General features: G+C 42.9%; 1 protein-coding gene across 4 annotated transcripts; it reads right to left on the bottom strand.

The window, feature by feature from the left end:
- Positions 1 to 931: 931 nt before the first annotated feature.
- On the bottom strand, positions 932 to 20,641 carry LOC137002651 (interferon-induced very large GTPase 1). 4 transcript variants are annotated; one of them, XM_067362431.1, is made up of 9 exons: positions 20,144 to 20,640; positions 19,042 to 19,136; positions 18,501 to 18,640; positions 17,285 to 17,614; positions 9,870 to 10,209; positions 9,225 to 9,333; positions 8,527 to 9,117; positions 7,992 to 8,080; positions 932 to 5,749 (listed from the first exon to the last, which is right to left on the bottom strand). In XM_067362431.1, exons 4-9 carry the CDS (start codon positions 17,602 to 17,604, stop codon positions 953 to 955), a joined length of 6,246 nt encoding a protein of 2,081 aa, XP_067218532.1. In that variant the 5' UTR covers positions 17,605 to 17,614; positions 18,501 to 18,640; positions 19,042 to 19,136; positions 20,144 to 20,640; the 3' UTR covers positions 932 to 952. The 4 variants fall into 4 exon arrangements, with proteins under 4 accessions (XP_067218532.1, XP_067218530.1, XP_067218529.1 ...); XM_067362429.1 differs by lacking the exon at positions 18,501 to 18,640 and having other exon boundaries at positions 8,536 to 9,117; positions 20,144 to 20,641; XM_067362428.1 differs by lacking the exon at positions 18,501 to 18,640.
- Positions 20,642 to 20,943: the final 302 nt, after the last annotated feature.

Here is a 20,943-nt window from a genome sequence, read left to right as displayed (position 1 = left end):
CAGTAGACTGCACACTGCTGTGTTTTTTTCTGGTTTGGTATCAATATTAGAAAAGGTGTGATTCCTGAGAATAAATGTAAATGACTGCTTTAAGAGCAGCTGACATGTGAGTTCAGCACAAGCAGAAGACATTTGCCACACCATTGATACTAAAGGGGTATGTTTTCAGCTTAAATGCTTGATATTGCTCTGTTATCTGTCACTATTAAAGCTAATGCGCATATTTTACATTATTATTTTTTTTACCCTTTTTTTACATACTCTGAAACATATGTGTACAGCCTAAGTGTTATCTAAGTTATGTGCTAAGCAAAAATCAAACTTTATTTCATTCACTCAGTTTATTCAGAATTGACATCATCACACAATTTAAAACATGTAGAACTACAATATGTCTGTGATAACCATGAGTACAAATCATATTATTTTTGCTCTGTAATATGTACTATATAAGCTTTCTAAAGATTAAAGTGATTAATTAGGAAACATGGTGCATTTTCATCTCTGATAAGTGAAACGTGGTCAAAGTTTAACATACAAGCAACATGACTCTGCAAAATGATGTCCAAAATGAAATAAACAACAAACAATTTGGATTGTCCATCACAGTTTGAATTATCTTTCAAATTCAAGCCAGGGCCAGAATGCATTATCACATTGACCAATTTCCTATATTGATCTAAAAGTCTTCAATTTAATTTTTTCAAGAAGAGGATACATTTTTGACACAGTAAATCATTAAACATTTCCCACTGGCTTTAACAGCCATGTTTGTCTCCACTTTGATGGTGAAATAAAAAGCACAGCAGAGTTACTTACAAAACATAATAATATTTTTCTGAAAAAAACACCTCCTACAAAAGCATAATGTACTGCATCTATCAGTTCAGTGAGAAACAGTATTTGATTTGGCATTTAATTTCATTTGGTATTTGTTTTTTTGTACTTTCTATTACATGTACTGTAAACTCTCCAGAGCATCTTTTTTTGTGTACTTTTTCCATTCAATTGGAATCTGACCATGTCCCTGGAATGTTTTACTGTAGTACTTTTCCAGATCCTTCTGGAATCTGCACACAAACCACTTCCAGTACGGCAGCTCAGAGTGGTCTGGGGTGATGCTCCAGTTAGCATATTTAGAACCTCCTTTTCTGTATTCTTTCCAGGGGACTTTGTCGTCTGAGGAATTTGGATAAAAACATCGATCACTCGCTACTACTGTTGTGCAGATATCAATAGACAAGTTTGTTGTTCCTCTGTAAAACCACCCATTCAGTCCAATAATGCGGTGGAAAGGAACGCTGTGATCTCCAGGATGGCCTTCCATCGTGTTGGTGCAGATGGCTTTACAGAAAGGACACTGAATCCAACAGCACTGACAGAAGTGCTCAATCAAAATCTCATCTGGTTTTTTCCTGCACATTTTCATGTCATTAATGCTTGTAAAGCTGTTCTGAAGCTTTGTCATCCCTTTCTTCAAACTGCCATTTAAAAGACTCTCAAGAAAATCTAAGTCAATTTCACTGAGATCACCACATGAATTCTCAGTGAGTTTCAGCTCATCTGTCAGGGTTGTTGTGAAGCATCTGAACCACATGTTGCCATCTCCTCTCCGACTCTTGACCTGCACTGTAGCTGCTTTAATCGCATTACTTACAATCTGCTCTTTTTGTGTCAGATTTCCTTTGAAAATGTTTAGAATCATTTTGTTTTGTTTGGTGAAGTATCTGTCCACTTCATTTTTTATGAACTGTTTGAAGTGCCCTCTGGGATTATGAATGTATTTTATGTACTGGTCAAAATCCTCCTTTTCTGCAAGGGATTTCAGAATGTGTTTCTCCAGATTTGGTCTGTTCTCACGTAATGCTTCTATGTCAGACCTCATCTGTGCTGCCAAATCAATAGCAGTTTTGTTGTAAACCGCTTGTAGGATAGAAGACTCAAGTTTGCTGCAGATGAATTCACTCAGTATGGCTGTTGATGTCGCTCCTTTGTAGTAGTTCTTGAAGATGTTCCAATACTGAGTTTTCTGCTTCTCAAGATAAATTCTTGGGTCATTTGCTTCTCTGAATTCTTTGTGGAGTTCGGTAAACTTCTGTCTTGCAATGTCACAAACATGAAGACTGAGATCTATGGTAAACTCTTTTTTCAAAGTGTATTTTTGACTCACAGATTCATGTTGCTTTATTGACTTTTGAACACAGTCTGTTATTTCCTGAATGTAACTGTCACTGTAGCCTCGTGTTCCAACTGGTGACTTCTTCATTATTTTCTCAGTGTCCTGAATAATTTTTTGAGTCAGACGCCTTATTGAGTAATGACATTCAGCATTTAGGTCCATGTTCTCTGGTGGCTTTTGAGTCCCTGTAATATATTCTATACCTGACATAATTTTTTGACCAAACCGCTTCAGTAATCCACCCTTGCTTTTCCTAGAGCTCTCACCAGTTTCCTCTGAAGATTCAGCTTCATCAGAATGCTCTAGATGCTTCTTTAGTCTCATGTAGACACAAAAATCACTCCGGATGTCTATCAGTTCATAGTCTTTCTGATTTAACCGCTCATTTACAAGAGTCAATTCCTGATTTTCAGATAAGATTTGAGTCACATCCTCCCAGAAGTTCAGGTCTTCCAGTGGAGGAGTATCTTCAGTCATTTCAGTGACCCATTTGTTCCACATTGTGTCAAACTCCTTGCTCAGCATATTTTCATCTGTTCCTGTATCTTTCAGTCTCAAAGCTAGTTCCTTGCTCCGACTGAAAAGCTTGTTTTCATACTCTGTCCTTCTTTGATCGAGCTTCTCCCTGGCTTTTTTCTGTTCAATTGCTTCATCTAACTTTCTTTTTGTTCCCTTCACAAGGTCATCATGAAGATCTTTGATTCTGGTTTCAAATCTTCCTCGCCACTGACACAGAATGTCTTTGTCTTTGTCCTCCTCAAAGTAAGACATCATTGATTTTTCTACCTGCTCTTTTGTCATCCTCATGTCAGCCAATAAGTCATTATCCTGAACCTTAATGTTTCCATTGGCAATTCTGTTGTAGAATTTGTCTTCAATGCTCAGCATAGCGCTTCTGAGGCTCCACGTCCAGTCGCTATACTTAGTTTCTAGTTTTCTGTATACAGCAATCTCAAGTGTGTTTTTGAAGCTGAACACAAAGCTTTCATTTAGCAGTGCATTCCACAGATCTTTAATACGCATTTTAAACTGAGACAGCGTAATGCCGCTAGATGTAGAAGCTTTTGAGAGAATTGTGTCCTTCAACTCTTGAATATGTCTGCTGTAGTCTGGGTTTGGTGGTGCCATCGGTGGGCTGCCTTCCCACAGCTGTGCAAAATACTTCACATCAGTCTGAACATCAAATGTAATGACGTCACTGAAAAACTCTGTATCACAGTCTTCTTCTTTAGCAGCGAGTTTCGTCATCTCATCCAGTTTCTCCTGCAGTCGTCTCCTTCCCTCCATGTTTTTCTCTCCGGCTGTAACATCTGAAACATTCTGATGCACAAACATGCAGCCTGGATTCAGTCTGATCTTCTTCATCCTCATGAAGGCCTGAACAACAATCTGAAGAATGTCCTGCATCTCAGCTGTGTTTTCTCCAAAGATGTTGATCAGTGTCATATTTCCGAGACCAACAACAAATGTGGCCATTTCATTGTCATGATTTCTTGTCGACCTTCCAGCCAGTTCTAGGGCACGAAGTCCCTCAGTATCAACAACTAGAATGTAGTCAAACTTCAGCAGTGATTTCATCTCTTTTGACACTCTGACCAGCTGCATGAAAGCTCCTCTGGTGCACCTGCCAGCACTGACGGCAAACTGCAGTCCAAACATGGCGTTCAGCATAGTGGATTTCCCAGAGCTCTGAATCCCTAAAACTGATAACACATAGACTCTCTGGTCTCCCAGTTTGTGGATGAGTGCGTCAAGAACTGCAGTAACCCAGATCAGAGGAACATGGGCAGCATCACCATCCATCAGTTCCAGTGGAAATCCAGACATCATCATCTGTGCTGCAAGACTCGGAAGAGAAGAGAAGTTAAACGTCAGGTCTTGATTGTGCCTTTTCACAGATGAACATGATTCGTAAATCTGACCGATCTCTCTCAGTATGTGCTCCAAGCCAAAGGTTGCTGCTTGTAGTTTCTCTGATACTGTCTCAAGTTGTACTTGTGCAGCTGCCAGTTGCTGTGATTTATCATGTTTCTTTTTAAGATTTAGGACTGTTGACCATTTTTTATCATACTCATGAAGAAGGGCTGAAAGACTTTCAGCGGTGTAGTCATCCAGCAGGATGCCCAGCCATTTGAGAAAATATGACACCTTATTTCCTACTGGTGAAGTCAGGTTTTGAATGAAGATTTTGATAAACTCGCTTAAGACTGATGTTTGTTGCTGTTCACGAACTTTTAGCATTTCTGATTGCTTAGAACTTTTGCTTTTTTCTATGTTGCTCCCCTTATACATCTCTCCTAATGTTGGTCGATGAAGTTCTTTATTCTTCTCACACCATTGATGCCACAGTTTTCCCTGCAATGGCAAAATTGATTCTTTGATTTCAGTCAAATCTTTACCCTGCAGTAATGTCATCATCTGCTGTGCTGACTCTTTTCCTTTCCTGAGGTCTTTATCATTTTCCTCATCTACTCTGATACCGGAGCGCTTGGCCACATCTTCAAGCTTGAAAATGGGAAATGATTTAAAAGACAAGAGCCCATTATTTATAGCTCTTCTGATTTCTTCAAATACAACTGACTGATTTCTGTCTTTTAAACCAATTTTGTATTTCCCTTCTCTCATTTCTGTGACAGCGGAATCATTATCAGTAAGGAGGCAGATGAGTGGCTTCGAGTCCTTGTAGAAGTTTTGGATCTTGGTCATGCTTTTGTCATTCTTGCCGAGTTGTGGTAAAATAGCAACATTTACAGAGGCCATTTCAGTCAGGATATCCAGCTGCTTCTCATTGGCTTCTGCATCACCATGGAGGTTACAGAACGCAACACATTGAGTAAATCTGTCTGTTTTCTCTCCAGAGGGACAGTACCAAGCGATCTCCACCAGTCCATCCATCAGGACTCTGGTTCTGCTGCTGCCTGGGCAGTTCCTGTGGAAGAAGGTGTTGTGTTTTTCATTGATCAGGCTGTTCATCAGTTGAGACTTGGAGGTCACAGGGCCAAACCTGAAGAAAGCCACCATTGGAGTTTCTGCCTTGTAGACTGGCTGACATTTGCTACAGATTTTACCTTTATCATCAGTTGTCTTCCAGCTCTTGTTGATTTGACGAAATGTCCAGAGTGGGAACTCAATCTGTTGTGTGAATGGATTTGGTACAAGCAGAGGCAGAGCATACTGACACTGTGAGAGTTTAGTCACCATGAGCTGCTTTAGGAAACTATCAGCACAACGAAACACAGCCAGCTGAACATCCATCAAGTGGACAGCATCTAATTTGTTTGTTTCATCAGAGGCTTTAGCAGTTTCTCCAAAAATATTAGCAAAGGCATCGCCAACATCTTCAGACGAGTCATTCTTTGTTTGTTGTGTGTGATGATGTTCTTTAATCTGGAGGCATCTTGCTCTGTAGTCCATCATCATCAATTTTTGTAGAAAAACTGAAGCCAGCTCCTCCTCTGCAAAAGACTCTTGGGACTGTGATTGTACAATTGGCTTAAGGAAATCTACAGTTCTCAGGTTTAGCTGTTTGCCTTCAAGATGAATCCTGTCGATGAGTTGCACAGCACCTAGCTGTAAAAAAAACAAACAAAAAAAACAGTACCATAATACATATAGTTAAATGGTATGACTAGTCAAAAAGCAATGGAAAAGAATGCTAATTATTACACTTTTTGGTCATTTAGAATTAGAACATATGCTAAGTATGAATATGTAATGTGATCCCATTGTTAACATTTTCAGGTACAAACACGAACATAGGCTATTTGTACACTTGGATAGATGCTGAAAAATAGGCTACAGTATATTTATTGACAGCATCTAAAAGTAAACATTACATTTACAGCTGTAGAAACATAAAATGTGGGCTATTATATCATAAATATAGCCTATTTGTAGCTCCATTTTTACTATTTTTAAATAGGCCTTTATTGTATATCCCTTAACCCTACCCAAAATTGAATCACTTAAATTTTAGTTACGACAGGCTAAAGTACTTTTAAGCCACTATCCCACACTTTTTCTAAATATAGCCCTATAGCCTAAAGAAAAACTTGAATCAAGTGAATCCAAAAATAGTCTATCAAAAGCAAGTACGGACGACAATATATTTCATTCAATTCAGGCTACTTGTAACACTTCTTGGGGGGGAAATTTTAATAATTTTGTTGTTTTAATGAGTGCATTATTTGATGGTTAATATTTAAACAGTTCGGTTGCTACTGAGGAGACATTCTCGCTGCATCCAAAAGCTGTAAATAGGGAGGTATGTCCATGTCCATAATCTCCATCGCTGCCTAAAGATAGGCCTATCCCAGTATTGGTTCTGTGACTGCTAAAAAAATAAAAGTGAACAGTGAACAGTTTGTGTGTACGTCTTTGACCAACATTTTCCACTGATGTAATTACTATAGAGAGAAGTATTGTAGTAGCCTAATACATATATTCTTATTTATCACAAAAGTTTTCTCTATTTATATTGCATGTCATAACCTATATGCTGCCTGCCTCAGAAGTCTGTCTGACTCCAAAATCAGTGTCGTGAGGCAGGTAGGCCAACCTCTGTGTGCAAACACTGTCTGCAAACTCATTGACTGATGGGGGGCAGACAGCGAGGCAAAAGCTGCGCCCGAAAAACTGGAAAACGCTGCCTTCGGAGGACATGTTTCAAAGTAAGAAAGCATCTAGGCATGTCCAAATCTTATGCTAGCTTTACTTCCTGTTTCCTGAGATACCTTCATCTAATCTTTTTTTGAAGGCATCATAGATCCTTCCCTGCTTTGATATCCCACAATCCTGTATTTTCCATTCTGTGAGAGTTGAGATAAAATAAAGATGGCATCTGAAAGTTGCGTTTGCTGGTCAGTTTGTGTGTAAATGGAATGGAATTTTTCACTTCTGATGTCATTTCTAGCAAGAAAATACTATTGTAGTAATTAAATACATTAGTTCTCACCAAAGTTTGCGCTATTTTGCTGTAGATCATTAAACTGTTATGCTGCCTCAGAATCAGTTTCATGAGGTGCCTTCATGCACAAACACTGCCTTACAAGTCATTGCCTTTTAAGGCAGAGAGGCAACAATCAGCTGCCGAGGTTTTTGGATGCAGCCAACAAGTCAAGTCAACTTTATGGTAATTAACTATGATGTGGTTTGGTGGCAAAGTAGAGGTCCTCTGCTTCCAAAGAATGCGGTAGCGTAAACTTTTGTTCAGACCAAATATTAGTTCCTTTTTAGGCTAAAGGCTATGCAAATTTTACAGTAGATCTGTATATGCAAAGTTGCAAAAATAAATGTAGATTACGTCTTCTAGAACCACATACAAAAACAGAATACATAGTGGTCGGTAATAGCCAAAACTGGCCCGCCAGCAATTATATCTGGCCTGTACCCAGTAATGTCAGCATCCAGTGTAGACAATATAATGATTATAACGGGTTCTATTATCTTTTGTATCTATTATCTTTTTGCATCTCCCACATATGTGTGTTTTAGCAAGGCAGTCTGTGTTGCAAGTTGGTGAATTAAGGTACTTGCCAGGATACGTGTCACTACCCTGCTTTATTAATTTATCTAGTGTAAAACCCGGACACTGCCATACAAATGTTGCTTTGTGTTAATAACTGTCCTACTACAGGATTTAACACGGAGTAACAGCTCACTACCAGTTACAAAAGACACTAACAGTCTGTCACAGTCAATTCTAGTTGCATTTTTCAATTAATTTCTTACATTTTCCTTTGGCTATGTTCTGGCCCGCCATCTAGTGGCAAAACTTTTTTTTTTTGGCCCGACAAGTTCTACAAGTTCTTACCTTTTGTTTGTCACATTTATCAGTTTGTAGTGCCAAGGTCCCCGATGGATGTGCGTTATTCTCACCGATCTTGGCTTCTGTTTCTGAACCTTGATTTTGTAAAAACAGAGGGGCGAAAATTCAATGGCGGCCAATTTATAGACTTCCAAATAAAGCAAATGCCTCTTATGAACTGATTCTTTTAAGTTGGCTAATTAACAAATATGGATATAGACAGCAATACATCCAGTGTCTTGCAACTTGACAAATATATTTTCAGTATCATTAGGATATATTAAAATTAAGGTAACATTTAATAATCTTTAAGTATTTTGGAGATCACTCATCGATCCATGCAGTTTTATTACTACTACAAGACACTGGCTTCCTCTGGTGGACAACATTTGTCTGGCTTTCACCAAGCTCAATTTAAAAGTGAGTATTATGACCTTCACTAACAACTTTCACATGAATCATAGCCTAATATTTAAATATATTGCAGTATTGAATCTTGAATGAAAATGTTAAAATGATGTAAATAAAGCATCTGTGTTACCACTTTGACCTTCACTGTTTTTCAAGCCTCTTGAAGGTGTGCACATCTCTCTGGTGTGGTACTGCTGATTATTGTCAGCGAACAGATGCTTAATCTTGTCAATCAATTCTCTCATCACTGATTGGTTGTTCATGTTCTTGCTGCAGGTGTGATATCTTCCTCCACATTTCTCCAGCAGCTGCTCCAGAACAGAGTTGTTCTTCAAGTCATCTATTATAGTGTCACACTCTTCCTCTCTCTCATAGGTGAGGAGAATAATGAGGAGAACTCTGTCACCAAATATTCTCTGTAGCCATTCAATACCCATCTTATCCTCATCTGTCAACTGTCCGAGTCGCACAACAAAGATGAAGGCATGGATTTCATTCAGTATTTGACCAATAACAGGTTCAAGATCAGTCTCATGTGAGCCAATCATGTTGATCACAGTGACATGATGTTCTGATATCTTCCTCTGTAATCGAATGATCTCAGGGAATTCTGCATTTTTTATACAGAATTGTTTCTCTCCAAGTAGAATGTTGTCACCTCCAAACTGGACTGCCTCGGAGCTTCCAAATAATGCAATAGTCAAATCAGGATCACCGTGATCTAAAGCAAACACAGAACTGTCCTCAGACTCAGATAATATAAGAATAACAGCACAATATGAGATAATGTAATGGTGCTTCTGATATAGGCACATGTCTTACTCTTACCCTTATTGCTCTGAGATGAATCATTAAAGTCTGAGCACACATGTACTGTTGTGTTTGGATTAAAGTCTGGTTCCAGGTTACTCCCTTCTTCTACTGGCTTTACATTATCCTGGAGAAAGAACAACAAAGGACTGGTTCCTTATTACCATGACTTTAAAAGGTTGTATAATTGTGCATGAGTAAACATTTGTATACATATGCCATGTGGCCGAAAGCATGAGCACATCTGAACATCACTTGAATGTTTATTCTACATCTGTGTAGGTGAAATTGCCTTGTGAAAACATGAATTCATAGAAAAATATAATGGGCCTTATATACTGTATAAAGTGCAGCAAGATATTTTGAAAACAGAAAGACTTTTCTTTTTAAATTACACTCCTCATTCTTAAAAATAAAGTGTCTTTATTGGCATCCAGCAGCATGAAGAACCTTTAAAATCAATGGAACCTTCCGAACTGCATAACATTAATTATTAAAAATGTTTTATTATTAAATGTTCTCCACACTAAGAAAATAAAGTTTTTTAAGAACTGTTCACAGAAAGTTTATTTTAGAGTGGGGGGAACCAAAAATGGTTCTTCTATGGCATTACTGTGAAAACCCCCTTTTGGAACATATTTAGGAGTGTGTTTTCACTTTTACCTTGTATTCTCCATGTGCTTTATTTGAGGTCTTTGATCCAGGGTCTTGATCAAGTGATGTGAAAGGATCTGGAGTTGGTTGCAGTTCTAAATTAGTTGTTGAATCTGTCACAGCTGGTTCATAATTGTCTTTGTTTAGGGTTTCTGTGTATTTTTCATCATGTGTCATTAGAGGATTCCCCAAGACATCATCTGGTTCTTGATTTGTTACCCGAGGATTTTCCATGATGTCGTCTGTATATTGATGTGTGACTGAAGGACTGACACAAACTGAATCTCTATATGACTCTGGAGAGGTGTCCATTTCATTATCTTCTGTATCTTGACCCATAATTATATGACTGTAAAACAAAATAAACATTAAACAGGTTTGGTGGATCACATAATCCCCAGACAAGATACAGTGGATTTTGACTTTGATTGTACTGAATACAAAATATACTGTACATAAAATATCCACAAACAAATGATGCTTCCCTTCAAAATAGGTATATATAGAGTAAAATAAAAATTCTCTTGACATTTATGCCATAACAAAGGTGTTTCATAAACACTCAGTTCCCTTTCAGTCGGTCACGTTCGACGTACGTCAGTAGTGACCGACGAATTGGGATATCGCTTAGAGAGCCCTATCATCTTCGTGTAAACTAAAACAAGCCAATGGAATTGGCGTGCGATATTTGCATAATGAACACCGCCCCCGACAGGTGTATATAAATAGGAAGCAGATGCAATCGCACTCTGTCTTTCGCTTCGGAGCCATTCACTGGTGTCCTGTTCAGAAGACTCCTTTCTTCGTTTGTTTTATTCTAAAACATTGCCTCAGAAGAGGATTTACAGCGAGCTTTCAGTGCTGGTGAAGAGGGCACGTTCAGCGAAGTCGCGAGTGTCCAAGGATCTGAGCTATAAGCTCTAAAACTGCTGTTTTCACAGCAACACAAAGAGTGTGTGTGTGTAGCGATTTGGGCCGGTTCCTCGGTGTGTCAGGGAGTGGTGTACCTGACACATCGCGTCGCTCCCTGGGTGCTTCAGCACGAGTGAGTTGACTTCCCCTTCTAAAAGAGCTTTACAGACGAACCCTGACATTATGTCATTTCGTCTGTGCGTTACTGGGTGCGGTCGTTCCCTGGTCCCTGCTGATGGGCACAATCGCTGCATCTCGTGTTTGGGCATTCTGCACGCTGAAGCAGCTTTTGTGGATGGTTCATGTTCCCATTGCGGGAACACGACCATCGCGGTGCTGAGGTCGAGGCTCTCCTTCCTGAAGTCTCAGGAAGCGGGAGTCCAATCTCCTATGCCGCGTACGACCGTTTTTTTCCGGCTCCGGGAACCGGAATGACGGTACGGCGCTGTATAGGGAGGGCGACCTGAGGATAACGGTCAGGGCTCCCCCGCCGAGCGGAAACGCTCCTCGGGCCCCTGCCGCCTCATCAGCACCGCAACCCATCGTGCCACCGTTGGTTTCCGCTGGGCCCTCTACGGACTGTCCAGCCATTACCTTTGGTGTGCCGGCGGCGGATCGGATGTCGATCGCTGCATCGGAAGGTGAGCCTGAGTCCTCGGAGGAAGATTCGGACTCGCTGCCGCCCGGGACGGTAGCGTTGCCCGAGTCGGATCCCGAGCTCATGGCTGTGCTCTCCCGGGCCGCCTTGTGCGTCGGGCTTGAGTGGAACCCTCCACCCTGTCCCAGCCCATCTCGGTTGGACGATTGGTACTTGGGGGGGGGGTCGCGCTGGTCAAATCCAGCGTCCCGCCCCAATGCCTTTCTTCCCAGAAGTATACGATGAGGTGACCAGGTCTTGGCAAGCTCCGCATGGGGCTCGTACAGGGCCTGGTCCCCCGTCCGCCTTCACCTCCCTGGACGGCGGGGAAGCCAGGGGATACACGAGGATCCCGCCAGTCGAGCGGTCTGTTGCGATGCAGTTGTGTCCAACGGCCGCTGGCTGGCGCGGTGAGCCGCGTCTCCCGTCCCAGGCCTGTGAATTCTCAGCCGGTCTGACTGAGAAAGCTTACAGTGCCTGTGGGCAGGCTGCCTCTGCCCTGCACGCGATGGCCCTTTTGCAGGTCTATCAGGCAAAAGCGCTGTCGCAGGTGCCCCAGGAAGGTCCTGACCAACAGCTGCTTGGGGAGCTGCGTGCTGCCACTGACCTTGCCCTCCGGGCAACGAAGGTGACAGCGCGTTCTGTTGGCCAGGCGATGTCTACTCTGGTAGTCCAGCAACGCCACCTCTGGCTGACCTTGGTAGACATGAGGGAGACCGACAAACATCGGTTCCTGGATTCCCCCGTGTCTCCGGTCGGCCTTTTCGGCAACGCGGTGGAGAGCTGTGCCCAACAGTTCTCCGCTGCACAGAAGCAGGCTGAGGCTATCAGACATGTCATGCCACGGCGGTCCGCTGCTGCCTCCACCCAGCCGCCCGTGGCTCAGCCTCAGCCCGCTCGTCGCCGAGGGCGCCCGCCTGCGTCTTCCTACGCCCCTGCTAAGTCGGCAAAGCAGCAGCCTACACCAGCCAAACAGCAGGGTGCCGGTCGCGGACGTGGTGCCCAGCCCGTCTCTGCCAACCCAGGTGGCAAGCGGTCGGGGAAAACTCGGCCCTGAGACGGGCGACCTGGAGCGGAAGGTTCCTGCCCTTTGGGAGAGTATTCCATCTGCTCTCCCACCCCCGGAGGAGGGCCGGGGGGATTTTGTGGTGGCTGTCCATCTACCGCCGCTGGCTCTCCGGAGTCCAGCGGTACCCACTTTGCCACAAAAAGAGCAGTTTCCTCAAACTCCAGGTCACAACTAGGTGTGTCTGCCAGTGTGCCAGGCCCCGCCTCGCCGCTGGCAGCTCCCTCCCCATTCGCCAGCAGGCGGCAGTGTGATGGCGCAGACCGCGTCCCGTGCGCCGTCTCCCATGCACACTGCTGCCTCGCAGAGTCCGACCCCACTCCGGGCCGCTCCCAAGCCGTCCGAGTCGGGTCCCTCTCTGCCTTGCTGCCCCACCCCCGGTGCGTCTGTGGTGCCTTTGGTCCCGCTGGCTCAGTGTCTGGAAGCGTGGAGAGCGCTCCCCAGCCTGTCCAGTTGGCTCATTCGTACTATCAGACTCGGCTATGCGATTCAGTTCGCCCGGCGTCCCCCGGTCTTCAGGGCTGTCCACTTCACTCCGGTGTCGTTGGACAGTGCACCTGTTCTCCGGGTGGAGATTGCTGTCCTCCTGGTGAAGGATACAATCAAGCCGGTCCCTCCAGCCGATATGAAGTCGGGGTTCTACAGCCCCTACTTCATTGTACTGAAAAAGGGCGGTGGGCCACGGCCAATCCTGGACCGTCCCCAGGATTGGTTTGCAGCAATAGACCTGAAGGACGCGTACTTTCATGTCTCGATTCTGCCTCGACGCAGACCCTTCCTCCGGTCTGCGTTCGAGGGTCGGGCATGTCAGTACAAAGTCCTACCCGACATGGTTTTAGCTCCCAGCCGGTTGGTTCTTCAGGTCAACTGGGACAAGAGCAAACTCGCCCCCGGGCAGAGGATCTCTTGTCTCGGTCTCGAGCTAGACTCGGTCGCACGGACTGCGTGTCTCACCGAGGCGCGCGTCCAGTCGGTGTTGAACTGCCTGAGCTCGCTCAAGTGCAGGACAGTGGCTCCACTGAAAGGTTTTCAGAGGCTCCTGGGGCATATGGCATCTGCAGCCGCGGTAACGCCGCTCGGATTGCTTCATATGAGACCGCTTCAACACTGGCTCCGCGGCTGGGTCCCGAGATGGGCGTGGCAGTGCGGCACGCTCCGTGTCCCCGTGACATCGAGCTGCCGTCGCACCCTTGTCCGGTGGTCGGACCCTTCGTTCCTGCGGGCCGGAGTACCCCTCGAACGAGTGTCCAGGCACGCTGTGGTCCCCACAGCTGCCTCTGCCACGGAATAGGGGGCCACGTACAACGGGCATGCAGTGACAGGTCTTTGGACGGGGCCTCAGCTGCATTGGCATATCAATTGCTTTGGGTTGCTAGCGGTTCGTCTTGCGCTGGCCCGCTTCAAGAAGCTGTTGTCAGGCAAGCACGTTCTAGTCCGCTCACACAGCACTGCGGCCGTTGCGTACATCAACCGTCAAGGTGGTCTACGCTTCCGTCGCATGTCGCAACTCGCCCGCCATCTCTTGTTATGGAGTCAGAAGGATCTGAGGTCCCTTCGGGCCACTCGTGTCTCAGGTGTGCTCAACCGTGCAGCCGACGAGCTGTCACGGCAGCCTCCACTTGCGGGCGAGTGGCGGCCCCACCCCCAGGCGGCTCAGCTGATTTGGCAGCATTTCGGCGAGGCCCAGGTAGTCCTGTTTGCCTCCCCAGAAACTGCCCACTGCCAGTGGTTTTATTCCCTGACCGGCGGCACGCTCGGCACGGATGCCCTGGCACACAGCTGGCCCCCGGGTCTGCGCAAATATGCGTTTCCCCCAGTGAGCCTTCTCGCACAACTCCTGTGCAAGGTCAGGGAGGACGGGGAGCAGGTTCTGTTAGTGGCTACCTACTGGCCCACTCGGACCTGGTTCTCAGACCTCATTCTCCTCGCGACAGCCCCTCCCTGGCCGATTCCTCTGAGGAAGGACCTCCTGACTCAGAGATGGGGCACCCTGTGGCACCCGCATCCCGATCTATGGAACCTCCACGTGTGGTCCCTGGACGGGATGCGGAGGTTCTGAGAGATCTCCTGCAAGCGGTCGTAGACACCATCACTTCCGCTAGAGCTCCTTCCACTAGGAGTCTCTATGCGTTGAAGTGGAACCTGTTCGTCGAATGGTGCGCCTCTCGCCGAGAGGACCCCCGATCATGTTCGGTCGGATCCGTGCTTTCCTTTCTGCAAGAAGGGTTGGAGCGAAGGCTGTCTCCCTCCACCCTGAAGGTGTATGTCGCTGCTATTGCTGCACATCACCACACAGTTGAGGGTAAGTCCCTGGGGAAACACGATCTGATCGTCACATTCCTGAGGGGGGCGAGGAGACTAAATCCTCCTCGCCCTTCCTCCGTACCCTCTTGGGATCTGACCCTGGTTCTCACAGCTCTCCGGGGTCATCCCTTTGAACCTTTGCAATCAGTCGACCTGAAACTAATGTCTCTTAAGACGGTTCTTCTGGTTGCATTGGCTTCCCTGAAGAGGGTAGGGGATCTGCATGCATTTTCGGTCGACGAAACGTGCCTAGAATTCGGGCCCGGTGATTCTCACGTTATCCTGAGACCCCGGCCTGGATACATGCCCAAGGTTCCTACCACTCCCTTCAGAGATCAGGTAGTGAACCTGCAAGTGCTGCCCTCGGAGGAGGCAGACCCAGCCCTAGCTTTGCTCTGTCCCGTCCGTGCTCTGCGCGTTTACGTGGACAGAACGCGAAGCTTCAGGACCTCAGATCAGCTCTTCATCTGTTACGGAGGCCAGCAGAAGGGAAAGGCTGTCTCCAAGCAGAGGATGGCCCACTGGATAGTGGATGCATCGGGTTGAGAGCCCACTCCACCAGAGGGGTGGCCTCTTCCTGGGCGCTGGCTCATGGCGCCTCGCTGACAGATATCTGTAGAGCTGCGGGCTGGGCGACACCAAACACGTTCGCTAGGTTTTATGGCCTACGTGTAGAGCCGGTATCCTCACGTGTACTCGCATCCACTAGTCGGTAGACGTGTTGTACCCACTCTAAGTGTCGGCTTGCAATGCCATTCCCGCCACTGGCCGGATACGTGCATACTTTCACTCCAGTCGTATTCCCTGTCGATTTCCTCCGCCTCCCCCTTCGGCTCGGACATTGCGGAGTCTCTGATGCCAGGCCTACATCCGTCGCTGACGCTGTCTGTTGGCTGGGGCCCATATGTCGTGACCCCTCTATGTGAGCGGTCCCATATGTGTAATTTTCCACGGTTTAAAACTCCCTACGGGCCGAGTCCGTGTCTTTCCCTTAGCAGAGCCAGCTCTGCTGTCACCTGTCAGATGAGTCTCCCCCTACCAGGTGGAGCCATCCCAGGGACTCCATATGCGTACTGCCCCCCGGGCCAGTCCATTTTTGTATTTCCCACGTAAACTCCTCCCCCATTGGGTAGGTAGTGGTCTCCGCAGCGTCCCTTACGGGTTCGCTTCCCCAGTGTGTCTAGTTTAATTAGTGGGTTTTGGTTAGACAGCAGTAGACTCTCTCGGTGTAAGCCACCAGCCGGTGCTATGGGCGGCTGAGCTTGCGCTGGGCACTGGAAGGGGTTTCGTAACTGTGGCGCTTTAGTTGGGATACCAATTCGTCGGTCACTACTGACGTACGTCGAACGTGACCGACTGAAAGGGAACGTCTCGGTTACGTATGTAACCCTCGTTCCCTGAAGGAGGGAACGGAGCTGACAAAGTTTCTGTACCCTCGCTGTAGTGCGGACACCAGTTGTCTCCTCAGCGAAAAACAGAGTGCGATTGCATCTGCTTCCTATTTATATACACCTGTCGGGGGCGGTGCGCATTATGCAAATATCGCACGCCAATTCCATTGGCTTGTTTTAGTTTACACAAAGATGATAAGGCTCTCTAAGCGATATCCCAATTCGTCGGTCACTACTGACGTACGTCTCCGTTCCCTCCTTCAGGGAACGAGGGTTACATACGTAACCGAGACGTTACAGCAGCCAGAGAACTCTTGATGCAATAAAATCAAGAGCCCAATTAAAGCCAACGCTGACCTCAAAGATGGTAACATCAAATGAATCTCAATAAATCATTAACATCTAAACCTCTGTTAATTCTCATACGAACTTATATAGGCTAGATGTATGACAGAAGTCAATCTTGTTAGTAATGAGTGAAGCTGGTAATGTATTGTAAAGCTTATGGAGTTGTTTAATCAGATTGTGAAAGATGTAATGTCTTTTATCTTCAATTGATTTCAATGAAGGCTGTGACTGAAGTTACAAGTTTCTCAGTGATTCTGCTTGTTAACAGCAGGTGTTCATCATTAATGTTCAATCATCACTTAATTATCTCATTAACTCTGACACTGCTTCAATGGTACTTTAACTCAGTAGTGCACACACACATGAACACTTAGCAGTGTTATATAACCCAGGCGTTTTTCTGCATACTATTACATAAATCTTACCCATTTCATTTACATATGACTTACAAATATGGATCACACTAAGTTTATTAGTTTGTTTATGTAAAAACTATGTAATCCAAATGGTTGAAAAATTTGAATGTAATTCGATTACATAAAACTTAAATTTAGATTTTTTTTTTATTTTTTTTTGAGTGAGGATGGGTGTATTGGCCCGGATGCAGTCAATGACTTGTGCTGGGCCACAGAAAGTTTATTTTCCACAGAAATGTTTATTTATTTATTTATTTATTTTGGATGAGGGAATCAAAAATGGTTCTTCTATGGCACTACTGTGAAAACCCCTTTTGGAACATATTTTAAGAGTGTGTTTTCACTTTTACCTTGTATTCTCAGGTGCTTTATTTGAGGTCTTTGATCCAGGGTCTTGATCAAGTGATGTGAAAGGATCTGGAGTTGATTGCAGTTCTACTTTAGTTGTTGAATCTGTCACTTCTGGTTCATAATTGTCTTTGTTTAGGGTTTTTTCATCATGTGTCACTGGAAGATTCCCCAAGACATCATCTGGTTCTTGATTTGTTTCCCGAGGATTTTCCATGATGTCATCCAGATATTGATGTGTGACTGAAGGACTGACACAATCTGAATCTCTATATGACTCTGGAGAGGTGTCCATTTCATTATCTTCTGTATCTTGATCCATAATTATATGACTGTAAAACAAAATAAACATTAAACAGGTTTGGTGGATCATATAAACCCCAGACAAGATGGTCCCAAACAGTATTTAAACATTTTGACTTTGATTGTATGGAATACAAAATGTACTGTATATAAAATATCCACAAACAAATGATGCTTCCCTTCAAAAAAGGTATATATAGAGTAAAATAAAAATACAAGTTTTGAATGCTGTTAGCTTAAGTACATGTCAGTACATAGAAGATGAAAAGGGCAACAAAATAAATATTAGAATGTGTCCTGTTTAATTTTATATACATGATTTACAGAAGACACCCATTGAAATGTTATTCAAAGTGTAACAATAGTTTATACCAAAATATTTTTATTTAAATCATTTGATGACAAATTAAAAGACTCATTTTAAGGATCAGAGTTCAGCCCCTAAAATGCTATTTAATTGCCTTTTTTGAGTCTTTATACTTTGTCACTATCCTTAAAACCAGTAGGTTTTACCCATCTGTCAGCAAGAGGTTTTTGTAAGGAAGTAAACATCATTTGAAACACAATAACATTTATGATCTCATATTATATATATATTTCAATAAGTACAGGTCAGATTTTTTTTTTTTTTACATAAAATATATCTATTACATTATATATGACCATGATTTGGTTCTCTGAATGACGTTTTGCCAAAAAGGGAAAGAATATTGTCATTGTTCCCATTACTGCAATATTTTTAGTATTAGTATGTATCAGTCTGTATTGAGTAAATGACGGCAGAAGCAGATGTTGAAAAATAATAAGCATTTTATTTTATTGTTCTGATGCTCTCTGCTTGCATAGATTGTCCCTTTGTTTCCGACTTGCTTTGCCACAAAAATGACTGTGTTTTTGTAATTTAGGTTACCACACCGTGAAAAGGTGACACTGTCAAATATTTAAGAGCAATCTTTGCTGCAGCACCACATGGTCTTCCGGGTGCCTTTTGATGATGTCACAAACTGTCGAATGACTAACAGTTTTTTATATGATTTCAGAATGGATTCTTGTTCCTGTTATACAATGATAAGACAATAAGACAAAAAACAACAAGACACAGTCCTTTAAATACAACTCCAATGTATTGTAATGTAATAAAATCAAGAATTTGTTAATTTTTTAATTTTTTATTTAACTTTTCTTTAACTGAAAAAAGCACAAAGGGAAAAAAAATCCAATATTTTCTCTGACCACATTAATTGTATTCTGTAAATATAAACAAATTTTGATGCTGATGGCTGCAACACACTTCAAAAAAAATAAAAAAATAAATAAAATAAAATGTGACAGAGGCAAAATAGTAAAAGTAAAAATTTTGTATAATATTTTGAAACAATCCACAACATGGTAATAGGTGAAGGGTATTATGTTTGGGTATAAAAGGAGCATCCACCAAAGACGGGCCATGGCTTACCACTTTGTGCCAAATTTCATGAGAGAATTGTCAAACAATTCAAAAATCACATTTGTCAATGCAAGTGTGGCAAGGGAGGCATGGTTCAGCGAGGTCTGCAGCGGGAGAGAGAGACAGGAGATGTGTGGTTAAGCGCAAATAACAAACACCTCTCTCTTGTTTCAGAAATTGGCTTGGAGAGAGTATAAAACGCCAGGAGAAGAAGGAGTGAGTGAGAGAGAGAAGGACTACTGGCTGCCACACTCCTGGATTCCTGCCTGATTGTCTGGAGTGATTTTTGATGCTTATTTACAACTGTTTTGTGCTGGTCTGCACACCTTTTCTTTTATTATTTCTGAATAAAGTAGCCAGTAGTCAAAGCTGTCCCTGTCCTCTTCCTTCCTAAACAAACGAACTCTGTTACAGCAAGATTGCAAAGTATTTGTCTTTCAACATAATATTGTGAAAACATTATTTCACCCATATTTTGACATTTTAATTTCACAAAAGCTATTTGAAACATGAAAGTTTAAACACTATTAAGAAAGTATAGACTTTATTTAAATGATTTTTTTTTTTTATGTATAATGTATCTAAAATTACTTTTGTAAATTTAATTTGATGCAAACAACAAAATGGCAACAAAATTTCATAGCTCTATACTGCAGGGAATAGACCATTAAAGACCAACTGTACAAAATAAGTTTTGTTTATTGGTTATTTTGAAATAGTAAATATATAAAGTAACAAAGGTGAAGTCTTATGAATCATTAACAAAGAAAAAAGGTTATATCGTGCAAATGAACATGATGTAAATCTTCCAACAAAAGAAAATAAATAAATAAAAAATAAGGACATTATGACCAATCAATGCATCTTGTCATTAATGAAATAAAGGTTTATCAGAACACCAAAAATCAACACATACACAAAATAATATTGCGGGCTTTCAACCAACAGCATGAAGAAAATAACAATAATATAATAGCTGCGAGCAACAAATAAGAATAATAAATTACTGTAGTTGATTTTAAAATAGCTTTTAAAAAATGTCTGCATGTGAACATCCTGGAGAAACACAGACAAACTTCTCATAAAACTATTAATTAAAAATAATAATCACCTGTTGTTCAGCAACTGGAATCCAGCTTGAAAGTCAATAGGATTAAAAAAACTGAAACACTTAAAAAATGACACACTGCTTATGAAGACAGAGGGTGATCAAATCCTTACTAAGAGAGTCTCAGACAGCCTCATATAATCATAAAGATCCAACCTCTCAACTACGTAGCTCATTCTGATTATTTTATTCTCTCTAAATCTTAGAACAAATCTGGTTAATACCTAACTTTAGACTGATGGTCATTGAACTGGTCAGGTTGAACTGGTAAAAATGAAACTTTAATCTACAGAGTTTCTAAACAGGTCACGTGATTTCTTGTAAACTGAAAGTATGGGATCAATTCCCTGTCAAAAGTAATGCAGTCACAGATCAAAAAATAATAAGCGTGCATCGGTCACAATTTTGTTTTGTTTAGTTAGTTTACTTTTCATGGACTTTTAGTTTTGTTTTCCCTAGTCATGTTTTTTGTCTTTGTTTCCCACCAATCATTAGTTTCTATGGATTCTCACAGCTGCTTGTCACTGAATTAGTTGTTCCAGGTCACGCCTTACAGAGGAGGGAGTAATGCCATGTTTCTGTTTAGTTAGTTTCATTTTCATGGAATTTTGCTTTTGTTTTCCCTAGTCAAGAGTTTCTTTGCCTTTGTTTCTAGACAATCATTTTGTAAGACTTCATTTTCCTTCTAGGACAAAAACTGAGATCAAGTGCCCTGCAATAAAGCAATAAAATTCACCCGATGGGCGATCTCAAAGAAATAGCAAAGGACAACGCCTTGCCCTAAACTGTCCTCATACGTCTAC

This window comes from Chanodichthys erythropterus, chromosome 16 (assembly GCF_024489055.1).
Source record: "Chanodichthys erythropterus isolate Z2021 chromosome 16, ASM2448905v1, whole genome shotgun sequence".
Lineage (NCBI taxonomy): Eukaryota > Metazoa > Chordata > Actinopteri > Cypriniformes > Xenocyprididae > Chanodichthys > Chanodichthys erythropterus.
The sequence above is the reverse complement of the archived record's forward strand: the minus strand, read 5'-3'. Positions and strand labels throughout refer to the sequence as shown.